The following is a 13,095-nucleotide window of genomic DNA, read 5'->3' on the forward strand; positions in this document are numbered from 1 at the left end:
CAACTTTCCAAGTTAGCTATCAGGGCACACCACCTTGGAACTGCCGTCACGAGAAACTATAGTTTTCTTTAAGCAAAAACGTGCATCATGATTTATAATTTTATGACTGAAAGTTTCATCACTACAAGTCATTTGCTGATGATGATCACCATTAAAATGCAGAGCAAATACAAAATGCTCCCATGAGTAAGACTGATAGGTGTTTTTATCCCATTTAATGCCGCCCTTAATTGTGATACTAATTGGATCTATCTCATTGACAGCATTATCCTTGTCAGTGTCAAACTTAATTTTATCCCTTCCTGGCTCCCATATTGGATAATCGCTCAATTCTTCTTTTTTGCATAGAATGATTATGTAACAAATTTCATATTTATAACGAAGTGTTCCTCCAACTCGTAGCTCAATCATGGGATATTGACCTTTGTCATCACGTTTGAAACTGGTTTGATAGGCTATGAGCAAATCTTTGATATTTGCAGAAATCATGTTACGGCCATAAGAAGAGGCATCTGGTTTAGTGAATGGAGGACTGGGCAGTACATAGTCTGGCATAGCCGGAGGCTCAGCAATATAAACACTCCACCAGATGTATTGTCCTGGCAACAGATCCTTCCCTGATTTGATATAGCGATAAAGACTTGTACAATCAGGTTGACTTTGCGGCGCAGTGGCAATGAAACTGAAACCACAAGGCTTCTTCCCATATTGATCAGGACCATACCCATATTTTCCAACCTTCTTGAAGGATTGAAATTTATAACCATCATCAACCTGCATATCCCGATACTCCTTATTATGCGTTATATGTATTAATGATTCAATCTTGACTTCATGTGACTTTAAACCAGGCACAGCTGTCTCTAGCTCTTCAAGCAAGTCGCACGTCTTCCACGGTAAGTGAGTCACATGTGCACACGGAAACAAAATCTCGTAATGCGCGTCCACCCAGTCTTTTTCAAAGCTGAGAAATAACAAAAAAAAAGAATGAATAATAATTATTGATTATTTTTAACAACGTTAAAGTACTATTGTCCTGGCGTGGGATTTTCTTCGGAGGGCGTCCTCCGATACTCCTGACTACTCCGATGCTTCGTCGACATAATCAGCAATGGCAGCTAGCTCTTCTAGGTGTGTAAAGCGATAAGCGAACGCTCGTTTCTCACTTTGTCACTTCTGCCCGCGTGAACTTCCTTTTTATGCACTATCGAGTACACTATAAGGCCTTTCTGATCCAGCTGCGCCATTGGTTATCAATGCGCATTCAACCACATATGAAGGTGGTTGCCATAGATACCGGTTTCAAACCAGTTCATGCGCATTATTAGAAGTGCTAGTAGTAGTAGGGCTAGGGAGGCTGAGAGATAATAATCTCTCAGCCTCCCGAGCGGCCATAGACATCTATGAAGACCCGGTGAGCCCGTACCTCGAGCCGGCTACCTTTGGCGGGCGACCACCTTTGCATAACAATGCTTTGGTCCTCAAAGGCTCAAACATTTAGTCATCAGTTAGTGACAGCATAGATATACAAACACAAGAATCAACTAAATCAAGCAACAGTTCATTAATGTCTATGGTGAATGCAAACAATGAACAGCATCATGCATGAGTATTTTTAGTCTGTCAAGATCTATTGTACTTGTATGTACATTGCTTTGCTTGCTCGCCCCTTAATGTTTTACATTCATCTAGTTAAAAAAAGTAATTTTGTTGTTTTATAAACGCATAAATAGGGGTGATGTACAGACAGAGTTACATCATATCTATGGTTAGATCTACATCATAGATCTATAGCTAAAACACTAATTTATAACTTGTGTAGTCCTTCCATTATTTTTCCACCATTACATACAAAGTCTGTCTGTGTGACATCATCAGTTTCCAATCCACGTTACACAGTTATAAAATCTATGGTTACGTACTCTTCTCGCCCCAATAACTGCAAACTAGTGTTTGGCAAGATGAGAATAAAAAACAAAAATAGACAAACAAGAAACAACTATACATGTACAACTGGCTAATGAATTGTCAGTGGCTACCTAAATTATCCTCTAAATGATACTACTACACTAAAACAAGAACTAGGAGGAGAAAGTTGAGGCTAAGATTAGGTGTCCTTTGGAACAGGTACACGGGTTGACTTCCATATGTCATCACAATATTCCATTATCGTCCTGTCACTTGAAAACTTACCAACGGCGGCAATGTTTTTAATGCACATTGACAACCATTGGCGGCGATTCTAAATAAAAATAATTCATACTATGATAAATTAAGAGTAGTCTTACCAAAAATGCTTGGGACACTTTTTCCTGACACTCAATGTACGATTCATAATCTTTCATGAGGCAATACCTACATACAACATATACATATAATCATGTGAGAGTCACATGATTACATGTACATACGTATCATGGGAGAGGAGATGATCAACGATGCTATGAAACAAAGACGGCTGATTTGGAGAATAATAACCATTCCTAATCTGGTCAATGGCCAATTTCAATTCCTCGTTAGCTTCGTAATATTGCCTTGGATTGTATGTGCTTTATAAGAGAAGAGAACAATAATAAACACTTTATAAAACAGTTCCAGTACCCAGATGACTTTAGTTCCTGAACTTCCTTCACGTTCATGCCAAAAATGAATATGTTCTCCGGGCCCATTTCCTCCCTCATCTCCACATTAGCTCCATCTAATGTGCCAATGGTAAGGGCACCATTAGCCTACAAATATCATTATAATGATTACAACACATGCTCATTATGGTGGCAACATGCTCACCATAAACTTCATATTTCCAGTTCCTGATGCTTCAGTACCAGCAGTTGAGATCTGCTCTGATAGATCGGAGGCTGGTATGACTGCAAGTAATAAAAATGGAGGGAAAGAGACAGAGTTCAATTAGCACAAGCAGCTGAAGTTTACTACTGACCTTTCTCGGCATAAGAGACACGATAGTTCTCGAGAAAGATGACCTTTAGATTGTCGTTGATGTCAGGATCATTATTAACAACTACAAGAGAGAGAGAGAGAGAGGGAGGGAGGAGGAACAAAATAATACAGAAGACTGAGAATGACTTATAGCAGTTATCCCCTCACCTTTTGCGACACAGTTTATTAATTGAATTATCAATTTGGCAGCATGATATCCAGGAGCAGCCTATCAAAAACAAGCACACACTATGGTGATTGCTGAAACACAAATAGACACACAATTATAGAAAGAGAAAGAAAGAGATACATGTAGAAAGAGTACAGACCTTTCCTCCTATCAGTACTGTGCGTGGAACATAAGACTTGCCAGGATTACTCTTCATTCCTGAGAGGGAGAATAAAGAAATGAGAAAATGACATCAATCAGTCTCCATTATGTCCTCACTGTTGTAAAGGGTGATGATATGAAGGCAGTTCAGGAGTTGTCTCTTGTACTCGTGAATGCGCTTAACTTGACAGTCAAACATGCTCTTGGGGTTGATTTTAACGCCATATTTCTCTTCCAAATGCTCAGCAAACTTGTCTTTATTTTCCTATAAAGAATACATTAAAAAAAATTCAACAGATTATAATAATACTTTTCTTACCTGTTTGACTTTGTATACAGCAGCAATGAATTTCTCGTCTTCAGAAAGTTTGAGGAGCTTCTTTAATTCATCAAGTTTTACAACCCAATCCTCTCCAATTCGCTACAACAGACATAAGACATCAACAAAAGTACAATACATGTACAATTGTACATGCATATTTATTATTATTATTATTATTATTAATATAGAAAGTAGATAGTTAATGGTAGTATGGGCCAGACTAAACAGGGCCATCCACCTCAGTTATCATCATCATCATCATTATTATTACTATTTACTTCAGAAATAACATCAGCCAGTGCTGGATTGCAGTGCCTCAGCCACCGTCTTGGGGTAATACCATTGGTCTTATTCTGAAACTTATCAGGAGTCATCTCATAAAATAACTTAAAACTAAAGAGAGAAAAAAATAATAGTATCACTATAGTCTTCTTTGCTATCTTTCTTGTACATGTACATGCATAGTGTCTCCTTCCTTTCCATCTCTTTTCTCTTACATTGATGTCTTCAGTAGTTCTGAGTGTATGGCAGCTACTCCATTGACGCTGTGTGATCCAATGATAGCAAGGTGGGCCATGTTGATCCTCTTCTCTGGTTCCTCCTCAACAATGGACAAACCTCTCAACCTGTCCACATCACTCGGCCAGCGGAGGCCTACAGCCTACACAATCAATCAATGAATACCTTTAGAGTGAAACACAAATGTAGTACTGTACACTACACATACTTATTACTGTATTAAAAGGTTTAACATTAGGGTTTCCCATAAAGCAAGCACAGTGAGCTAAAAGGCATGCTTCATGAGCTGACAACTGACAAACCAGACAAATAGTTTTTGAGTAACTTTAAAAATTCATAAAAAATCCGAATTCGATTGAAATCCACTCAAACTTGCTGCACAACATGAGAACATGTATATGTATCAGAAAATATTATAAAAATGGAGAATTCTCTCCTGGTCATTTTTTGCAGAATTTACTCAAACACCCTGTACTATAGTACAGAGACTTTGGCCTAATTTTCAAGTAAATTTAAAAATCCATCACCTTCAAATGTCTTGAGTTAATTTCATAAATAATTTGCAAATGTCGCGGAAGAATTCGCTCAAGCATAGCGACGGGCCAGCGCTCCAGTGCCTCTGGTAGGAGAGTATGATTAGTGTAGGCAAAGGTACGGACACAAATATCCCAGGCATCTTCCCAATCCAGCTTCTCATTGTCTAGAAAGATCCTCATTAACTCAGGGATGCTAAGAGCAGGGTGAGTATCATTTAGCTGTATGGCAACCTGTGGGAAGAAAGAAGAATACAAAGGAATTATGGTGAGAAACGAGAATGTGAGATGAAACCATAAACTATACACACGTTCATGTACATAGTGAGAATTTACAAAAACGAACATGATCAAAGTATAGCTGACATGTATGAGTGGTGTTAATAAACATAATATTAAACAGAATTATAAATAATTTTACAAAATTCTACATGTACATTGTACACGTATCCCCCCCACAAAAGTGACAATAACATGTACTCTACAGCATAAGTCTATTAACTGCTCCCTTACTTTATCAGGAAACTCTTTAAAAGAGTCCCTTTTCTTCCCTCCACTCCTCTCTTTGAAAACTTTATAACGTCTAACAATGTCTTGAAGACTGGCAGAGCAAAGGAAGTATTCTTGCTTAAGACGCAGTTCTTTGCCTTCCATCATCTGAAAGGAAGAGAAGAGCATGATAAAGTATGGTCATGAAAGATGATAAATATTAGAGATGACTCTATAATAAAATCTCCACTTACGTTATCATTCGGGTATAAAACACGAGAAATGTTTTCAGCCAAATTTCTATCAAGAACAGCTTTAATGTAGTCACCATGATTGACTATAGAATAACATAACATGCATATATTATTATTCTTATATCAACATACAGTACGAGAGATCAAAACTATTTGGTGATTTAGCCGACCATAGCCTCATTGTATTGACCGTCCCATTCTTAAAGCCTGGAACTGGATAATCGTATGCCATGGCCATTACAACCTAGAGCATCAGAGGAGATCACATGACAGTCACATGACACCAAAATACTCTAACTATACACAATGTACCTGAGTGCCCACCCAGCCATCAATCTCAGTGCGTCCATAATAATGGATGGGTATGCAGTATTCAGGTCGCGGTATCTCCCACGGGTTTCCAAACCTTAACCACTCGTCCGGTATTTCCACCTGTTATTATAAGAAGAGACTAGGGTCAAGCAAATAAATATTATTCCTTACTTGGCAGCCATCAATAATTTTCTGAGTAAATATTCCGTACTCATATCTCATGCCGTATCCATAGGCAGGTAGTTCCAGCGTTGCCATGGAGTCCATGAAACAAGCAGCCAATCGGCCCAACCCTCCATTACCTAGCCCAGCATCTTCTTCGATCTCTTGCAACTCTTCAAGTTCAAGACCCAACTAACGAGAGAGAGAGAGAGAGAGAGAGAGAGAGAACGTGATTTTGTGGTAAGAAGCGATAAAAGTAGATTTACTATGCTTGTATGATTCGTTGAGATAAAATAAAATTAAATTATATCAGGAGATAATAGATAACGATAATCATTAGTATAGATTCATTGGTATATTTATACTATGTACCATGAACTTTACAAAAGGATACTATTATTATTACAAAAGGATACAATAATAATAATAATTGTATTAATAATATTGTTCCCTGACCTGATACAATGCTTCTTCACAGTTGGTGTCGATACCCAGATTAACCATTGCATTCATTAACGATCGTCCAATCAGAAACTCCATTGAAATATAGTACACACGCTAAAAGAAAGAGACATAATGATATTATAATAAGCATTTACATATATAATTATTATTAATATTAAAAAAATAATTAATTAGATAATAATTTCAAACAATTGGCAATGAAGATGTAATTAGGTGTGTAATATGATCATAATTACTTTAGGATCAACGTCGTAGTACTTCTGCTGTGTGCGCATCCATCTAGTAACCATTTGATCTCTGACTGTGTGTGCCAGTGTAATGTAAAAGTCTCTCTTGGTCGCTACATGGCGGTCCTTGACAACCGTCTGGTGAAGATGGCGGTTGAAACTTGTCTTCACGGCTGTCACGTCCTCCAATTGAGGGATGGAGCGTATGGAGATTTGCTTCTTTCTAAAACTGAGGGACCTTTCGTTGGCCATTACCACCTGCCCTGCTATGAGCCTATGACTAAACTCTGGACTCTGGTTGCTCTGCCCTTTATCCCGGGAAATTGACACCTTTTGCGCATGCGCACATATAAAAACTGGGAAAGCAACTTCCGCGGGAAACTCAACTCATTGCGCATGCGCAGTACAACACAACGGGAAATAATTCTTTTAACCATAAACACTGAGGCTGACTTGCCATCATGATATCTTCCACTAGTTTTAGTTCTGGGCTCTCCAAAGTGGGCCTAGAGCAGCAGCAACAAAAAGAGAAGGCAGTACAGCAATCAGCCACGCCAAAGACAAAAAAGAAACGTTTTCTCACACTTTCTCGCCCTTCTTCCTCATCCTCTTCTTCAAGAAAATCTTCAAAAGATTCCGAGGCAATAGGAGAGACACTAACTTCGTCCCTAAGACCAAAACTACCATCACCAACTGTACCAGGATCAAAATTTGCCACTTTGCCACGCCCACCCAAGCCTAGCAAGGCCCCTCCCCCAAGCACCACAACCTCCAAGCCTCCGTCTCATCTTGGAGCCACACCTCCGAAAAAGAGACTCCCATTTTCTCTTACGTCAAAGAGCAGTAGTTCATCGAAATCAGAGACGTCTCCAAAGCCACCGAAACCAGTCAAAGCAAGGTATGACAGTATGAATGTACATGTACACACATACTGTAAATTGAGTGCCGTAAATTTGAACCATTTTGCTTAATTTAATTGAAGTTAATGGCCATGAATATGCAGCTAACAAATTACTTGCTAAAAATCGTTAAAATTAATGGACATTAATATACCCCCACCACTGCAAAAACGTTAAACATAAAGGCAGTCAAATTATTTTGGTTTACAAATTACAATACTCCAGTTACAGTAAAAATGGTATCAATACATTGTGTGTATATGTACATCAATTCATGTAGTAATCTGAGCTTTAGCGAGCTAAAGAAACAGCACCAGGTTCTGCTGCAAGAGGTTGATAGTTTGAAGACTCGATTAGCTGAAGAGAGCAAAGGACACGAAACTAAACTACAAGAGATACAAGGGAGACTGGAAGAATCTGAAATAACTGTGAACATATTGAGACAAGAGGCTGAGAGAAAAGATGGTATTTACATGTACATCCCTATTGTCCTTCACCTCTCTCTCTCTCTTCTTAGCTCTTTTGTTAGATAAAAATGAACAGATCAAGGAGTTGCAAGCAAAACTGGACAGGACTGCGTTTGACAAGTATGTCTGCTTGTTAAAAACCTTCTCATGATACTTGTGTTATATCACTAGGGAGAGACTACTCATGGTAATCGAAAGTGTCCAAAGAGATGGTATGCTAATAATAATAATAATAATAATAATAATAACTTTGCAACACTCATTCTTTTTTTCTTCCCTTTAGCACTTACTGGTGAGCCAATATTCAATGACAATAACCTGTGGCAGGCGGCAAGAGATGAGAACAGATCTAAAGTCCAACACTACACAACGCTATTGGATACAATGATGAACACATTAATCTCAACCAACGATCAACTAGAGGCATGTACAATTTAATTAATCAATGTGTGTAATAGTAACAATTACCCTTTCTCTCTTAGGAGCAAGAACATTACATTAAAAAATCAAGCCAACTTGTACCTCAGACATAAAAGAATTATCACGTGTTTTATCAATCATTACTTTATTACTGGTAGAAATGAAGAAAACGTATGACAGATCGTGTATTTTGTATAAAAATAAACATTTTATACTCTTAGCAAATTAAATAATCATTATGTACAAACTTTTATACGTAGATCTAGTTATATATATTTATGTACAGTTTAGCTCGGTTCTAAAGAAATCAGTCAACCATTGATAATTACCAATCATTACGTCAAGCTTCCTGCTATCGACTTCATCTCTTTCTGTCTTTACTTCATTGGGTTCATCTCTCTGATGTAGGTGTGGCTTTACATCCTCATCGTCCTCATCTGATGTCTCCGCCTTTTCTTCTCTAACTTCGTCAATATTCATCGACTCGGGACAACCTTCTTCAAAGCTGACGAATAATATATTAGTCATTAATAATCGTGCAATGAATTATGCATACTTTGTGGGTTTGGTCTTTGGCAATAGGGACGAGAGATAGGTTTTACAGTATATGCTCATGGGAGGAAGGGAAAGGGGTGAAGTCAATAGAATCTGTTAACATAAAATAATAATAATAATAAATATTATTATTATGAAAACCTTATTCTCTCTTTGATTAACATGAGCCGGGGTCTTGGCTACTGAGGGCACTACAGTGTGGAATGATATCAAATTTTAGAATTTAACTTGTCACATGATAGTCTTACCCGATCTACTGGGTCCAAATATCTCATTGAACCATCGCCTGTTCCTCTGGACATCATAAGCATCAAATGGAAACTAATTATTAATAATAAATAATAACATAAAAAGAACCAATAATTATTTCTATAGTACTGTACCTCAGCTGATTCATCAGTAGAGATTGGCTCATTCCCAGTAACAGTGTACAAGCACTAATAAAATATATAAAAGGGGATTTTATTACCTCCAAATGTTGTGCAGTACCTGCTTCTGGTCCATGAAATAAAGCTGAGATGATAGTCTCCCATCACTTTTGGCAGCAGGGAGGAAAACGGCAGCTTGAATTGACGAAGACGAAAAGTCTTTGTATGTAGCAAGTGGTTTTGGAGAAAGAGGAGACACTATCATCACTAGAGGGGGAAAGGAAGGGAGAGAGTTGAGGGATATTGAGAGAGACATTGCACTGGACGTACATTTTACAGATGTTTTTGATGTTGTGACGGTTGAAGTGAAGATGGCAGCAACGTTTGAGTAAGGATCAGTTACCATGACATCGACACAAATAGGCAACACTAACTCAACTAATAATAATAATAATAAATAAATAAATAAATAAATCAGTTAATGATAAATTTGATAATTATCATACTGTCGTATGTGAGAAGGTTCCACATGTGAAAGTGACGCTTTGATGCCATCAATAAGTAATGGGAAGAGTCGGAATGACAAAAACACACCTCCCTATAAAATTTATTAATAAACATTAAAAACTACATTATAATAAGCCACAGAAATAACCTGAAGGTGTCATTGGGTATTGAACTGCCTAATACTTGCAATAAACTCATAGCCACAGGATCCCATAGTGTCACATACTGAGAGAAAAAGAAAGAGAGTGTGTGTGTATATAAGTATAATTTATTCTCTTCATTTCCTACTTTTCCAAAATTGACTGCCAGTATTGATCCATCTTCACTGAAGCAGCAGCCATTACAAGGAAAGTCGTAATAATGCCCAGCGGATTCACAAATCCAAGAATCCCCTTTTTCTTCTGTCTTATCATCTTGGACCCACAACTACCAACAATTAGAATAATAATAATAATAATAATAATAATAATAATAATAACAGTAACTGAAAATAATAAGCACATGGTATTTTTTACATTTTCTCATACATGTACCACCTAATTCCGATCAAGATTGATTTTTTTAAAAATTAAAGCTGCTCCAAAATTTGGCCAAAGACCATGCTATCAACATTTTTATTCATCAATATGTACATGTAATAGTATATCATAATTTTCCAGTAATAGTAATTGTAATAAAAATAGCACCTCATTTCTGTCTTTTACTCACTTTGAACTTTCCATCAAGTCCTGTAGTGGCCAGCATCAACTGGGTATACCTCTTAGGCAAGGATGACTCATTCCCATTCCTGGACACAAACTGATTCCCGTTCCTTGAGGGATTGGGTCTGAATCTGAGACTAGTAACAGAGCTCTGATGAGGAGGATCAACTATAGTCCTCAGAATATACCTGAGAGAGAAAGAAGGAAAGAAAAATTGCAGTTACTGCATTCATGTTAACACTGCACACATGTTGAAGCATAAGAGTACATGCACATGTACCTTTGTTGATTTTTATCAAATTTCCAAAACTTTAGTTTAATTTCATGAGCGAATCCTTTAGGCTCCCAACTATCAACTGATGCCATCCAGTCACCAGCTGGTGAGAAGCAGGCAAGACTCACAACAGTCGGTACAATGCTCTTCTCATCTGTACGTGAGACATAATTCAGTGACACCACCTCCAACTAGCATTGAGGGAGAGAGAGAGAGGAAGTAACCATGCAGCGGTGTATTTAAATAATTATAATTGATAAATCAAGAGAAAGGATCGATGCTAATAATTAAATAAATGATCCTAACATTCAAAACTTGTTATGTCCATTACCAAACATTTCATTAACATGCATAGCTACATACATTTGACATGCATAACATAATAACACCTCTCCCCCTCAGTAATGAAATAATTGTCAACAAATTACTGATTAATGGGGAAGGTAAAATATGCTTCATGAGCTGACTTAACTTGCTAGTTGCTACACAACATCAGAACATGTATAATGCATCAGAAAATATCATTAAAATGAAGAATTATCTCCTAGTCATTTTTGGCAAAATTTTGCCAAAGACACTGTACTATAGTACAGGGACTTTTGCCCAATTTTTTATCTCTCCTAAGAGTTATTAAAAAATACCCTTTATAGTATAATGGTATTTTGTCAAGTCTTTAAAATCAATTGACAAACCTAAGCCAAAATCCTGTGGAAAACTCTTACCTGCGTCTTCAATGTCAGTGTATTGATATCAACAAATTGAAGGTGACCAGGGAGTCCATTAAGAACCAAAGACTTTGAGCGAGGGTCGTACATGAGGCCAGTACTGAGTCTCTCTTCGTACCCCATGCCAGGCAATGAGCGATAGAGTGATATCAATGTGTGCCTGATCTCATTATCCAATCCAGAGATCAACTGTATTGCTGTAACACAGAGAGAAGAGAGATAAATCTTATAAGTACAGACAAGCTTACCATTATTAGCTAAACTAACTGCATAGACACGGTCGCCAGGGCTACAAGCCACATCTACAATAGGAGCGCCCAAACGAGGTCGGAAATGTTTACTCCCGGTATCCACTTGCCACAGTACCAGTACACCCTCTTCACCGCCGGAGAGGAGATACGTACCATCAGTTGAGAAACCAATATCACCTAATGCATGAGGGTGCCAGTGTAGCTGAGTCGTCGTGACAACAGACTCCTCCCTCATACCATAATTATACCTAAAAAATAAAATTTAATTAAAACCATGGGTGTACTGTATCACGTATAAAGGAAACATAGAGATTAAGGTACATGTACTATTATTTATCTAACCAAAGGAGGATTTTCCCATAAGTATCACCAGTTGCAATGCAGTGCTTCTGTGGATGAGTGGCAACACAAGTAATGGAGAATGAATTGTTATACCTACAGATACATTAAAAATCAAAGCACAATACCACATTCTTACTCGAATAATTTATCTTTATCAATATCATATACATAGAGGACTTTGTTGCAAAATGTGACAATGCTTGAATACTAAAATTAAAAAAACACTAATACAGCAGCTATTAATAAGAATAAAAATTACGTCGAATGTGAAAATTAATTTATTAATTGCCCCATCATCGACAGTGATAATTGGAACATTCTCATCATTGATACATTTCATTGTTGAATTATGCTTAATATCATTAAGAGAGCAACCATTCAGACACATAACACTGTAATCTAGAGAAAGGGAAAAGAAAAGGATATAAAAATAAGTCAATAAAAATGCTTTTACTCATTTTTTCGCTGTCAGCTGTGACAAAAAGCAGAGAAGGATTGCTACCGTGTCGTCTCGAAGCAAAATAAAGAACGGGACAGTCAAAACTAAAACTCTAGATATTAATATCTAATATCAACTATTCAATCATAGTAATCAAAATCACCTTAAGCAACCCTCCATCTGAATAGTCCCACACAACAATGTGCCCATCATTATAAGAAGCATATACCTACAAAGAAATGAACACTGACCAACAGATATGAATTGGGCCATCTACTTTATTGGCTTTCGATTGCCCCAGTTCAAGATGAGTTATAAGGCCGTCATATTTTGATATGAGCTCTCTAACTATCCTTCCAGTCTCAATAGAATACACTTTCACAATAGCTCCACAAGGCACTAACAAAAGTCTACAAATAAATTGAACGAGAGATTAAAACTCGTAAAATTTAGTATCACACGAATGCTTACCTTCCGTCCTGTGTAAAAACTCCACTGTGAGACACCTGGCTCACTCCAGTAAGGAGAGAGACGCTCTCAGAGCTCCAATCTTTCTTTTTAAAGGTAGCCATCATATCGCACGTGGTTTAGCCACG

At 37.4% G+C, this 13,095-nt stretch overlaps 4 protein-coding genes across 4 annotated transcripts; 1 reads left to right on the plus strand and 3 right to left on the minus strand.

Moving 5' to 3' along the window:
* Positions 1-7: 7 nt before the first annotated feature.
* On the minus strand, positions 8-1,284 carry LOC109581166 (uncharacterized). Its single transcript, XM_019995015.1, has 2 exons — positions 1,030-1,284; positions 8-964 (listed from the first exon to the last, which is right to left on the minus strand). The coding sequence occupies exons 1-2, from the start codon at positions 1,101-1,103 to the stop codon at positions 13-15; spliced, it is 1,026 nt and encodes a 341-aa protein (XP_019850574.1). The 5' UTR covers positions 1,104-1,284; the 3' UTR covers positions 8-12.
* A 663-nt stretch (positions 1,285-1,947) lies between these two features.
* Positions 1,948-6,858, minus strand: LOC100639983 (glycogen phosphorylase, brain form-like). The gene is made up of 20 exons (XM_011404801.2): positions 6,561-6,858; positions 6,316-6,417; positions 5,869-6,051; positions 5,698-5,817; positions 5,518-5,629; positions 5,386-5,468; positions 5,156-5,299; positions 4,637-4,876; positions 4,088-4,251; positions 3,869-3,983; positions 3,588-3,689; positions 3,386-3,533; positions 3,267-3,325; positions 3,106-3,166; positions 2,939-3,019; positions 2,788-2,867; positions 2,602-2,729; positions 2,412-2,549; positions 2,289-2,355; positions 1,948-2,242 (listed from the first exon to the last, which is right to left on the minus strand). The coding sequence occupies exons 1-20, from the start codon at positions 6,801-6,803 to the stop codon at positions 2,108-2,110; spliced, it is 2,505 nt and encodes an 834-aa protein (XP_011403103.1). The 5' UTR covers positions 6,804-6,858; the 3' UTR covers positions 1,948-2,107.
* A 104-nt stretch (positions 6,859-6,962) lies between these two features.
* LOC109581142 (shootin-1-like) lies at positions 6,963-8,594 on the plus strand. The gene is made up of 6 exons (XM_019994948.1): positions 6,963-7,449; positions 7,731-7,915; positions 7,968-8,037; positions 8,089-8,129; positions 8,201-8,340; positions 8,400-8,594. Exons 1-6 carry the CDS (start codon positions 7,013-7,015, stop codon positions 8,448-8,450), a joined length of 924 nt encoding a protein of 307 aa, XP_019850507.1. The 5' UTR covers positions 6,963-7,012; the 3' UTR covers positions 8,451-8,594.
* On the minus strand, positions 8,481-13,092 carry LOC105312284 (WD repeat-containing protein 75-like). The gene is made up of 21 exons (XM_011404810.2): positions 12,971-13,092; positions 12,777-12,909; positions 12,663-12,728; positions 12,515-12,611; positions 12,320-12,459; positions 12,197-12,267; positions 12,061-12,153; positions 11,716-11,966; positions 11,465-11,664; positions 10,749-10,933; positions 10,476-10,656; positions 10,056-10,193; positions 9,916-9,992; positions 9,767-9,858; positions 9,591-9,698; positions 9,382-9,527; positions 9,276-9,329; positions 9,141-9,213; positions 9,034-9,083; positions 8,894-8,985; positions 8,481-8,842 (listed from the first exon to the last, which is right to left on the minus strand). Exons 1-21 carry the CDS (start codon positions 13,072-13,074, stop codon positions 8,614-8,616), a joined length of 2,580 nt encoding a protein of 859 aa, XP_011403112.2. The 5' UTR covers positions 13,075-13,092; the 3' UTR covers positions 8,481-8,613.
* Between the last annotated feature and the right edge of the window lie 3 nt (positions 13,093-13,095).

The sequence above is a fragment of the Amphimedon queenslandica genome, unplaced genomic scaffold (assembly GCF_000090795.2).
Source record: "Amphimedon queenslandica unplaced genomic scaffold, v1.1 AMPQUscaffold_13457, whole genome shotgun sequence".
Taxonomy (NCBI): Eukaryota; Metazoa; Porifera; class Demospongiae; order Haplosclerida; family Niphatidae; genus Amphimedon; species Amphimedon queenslandica.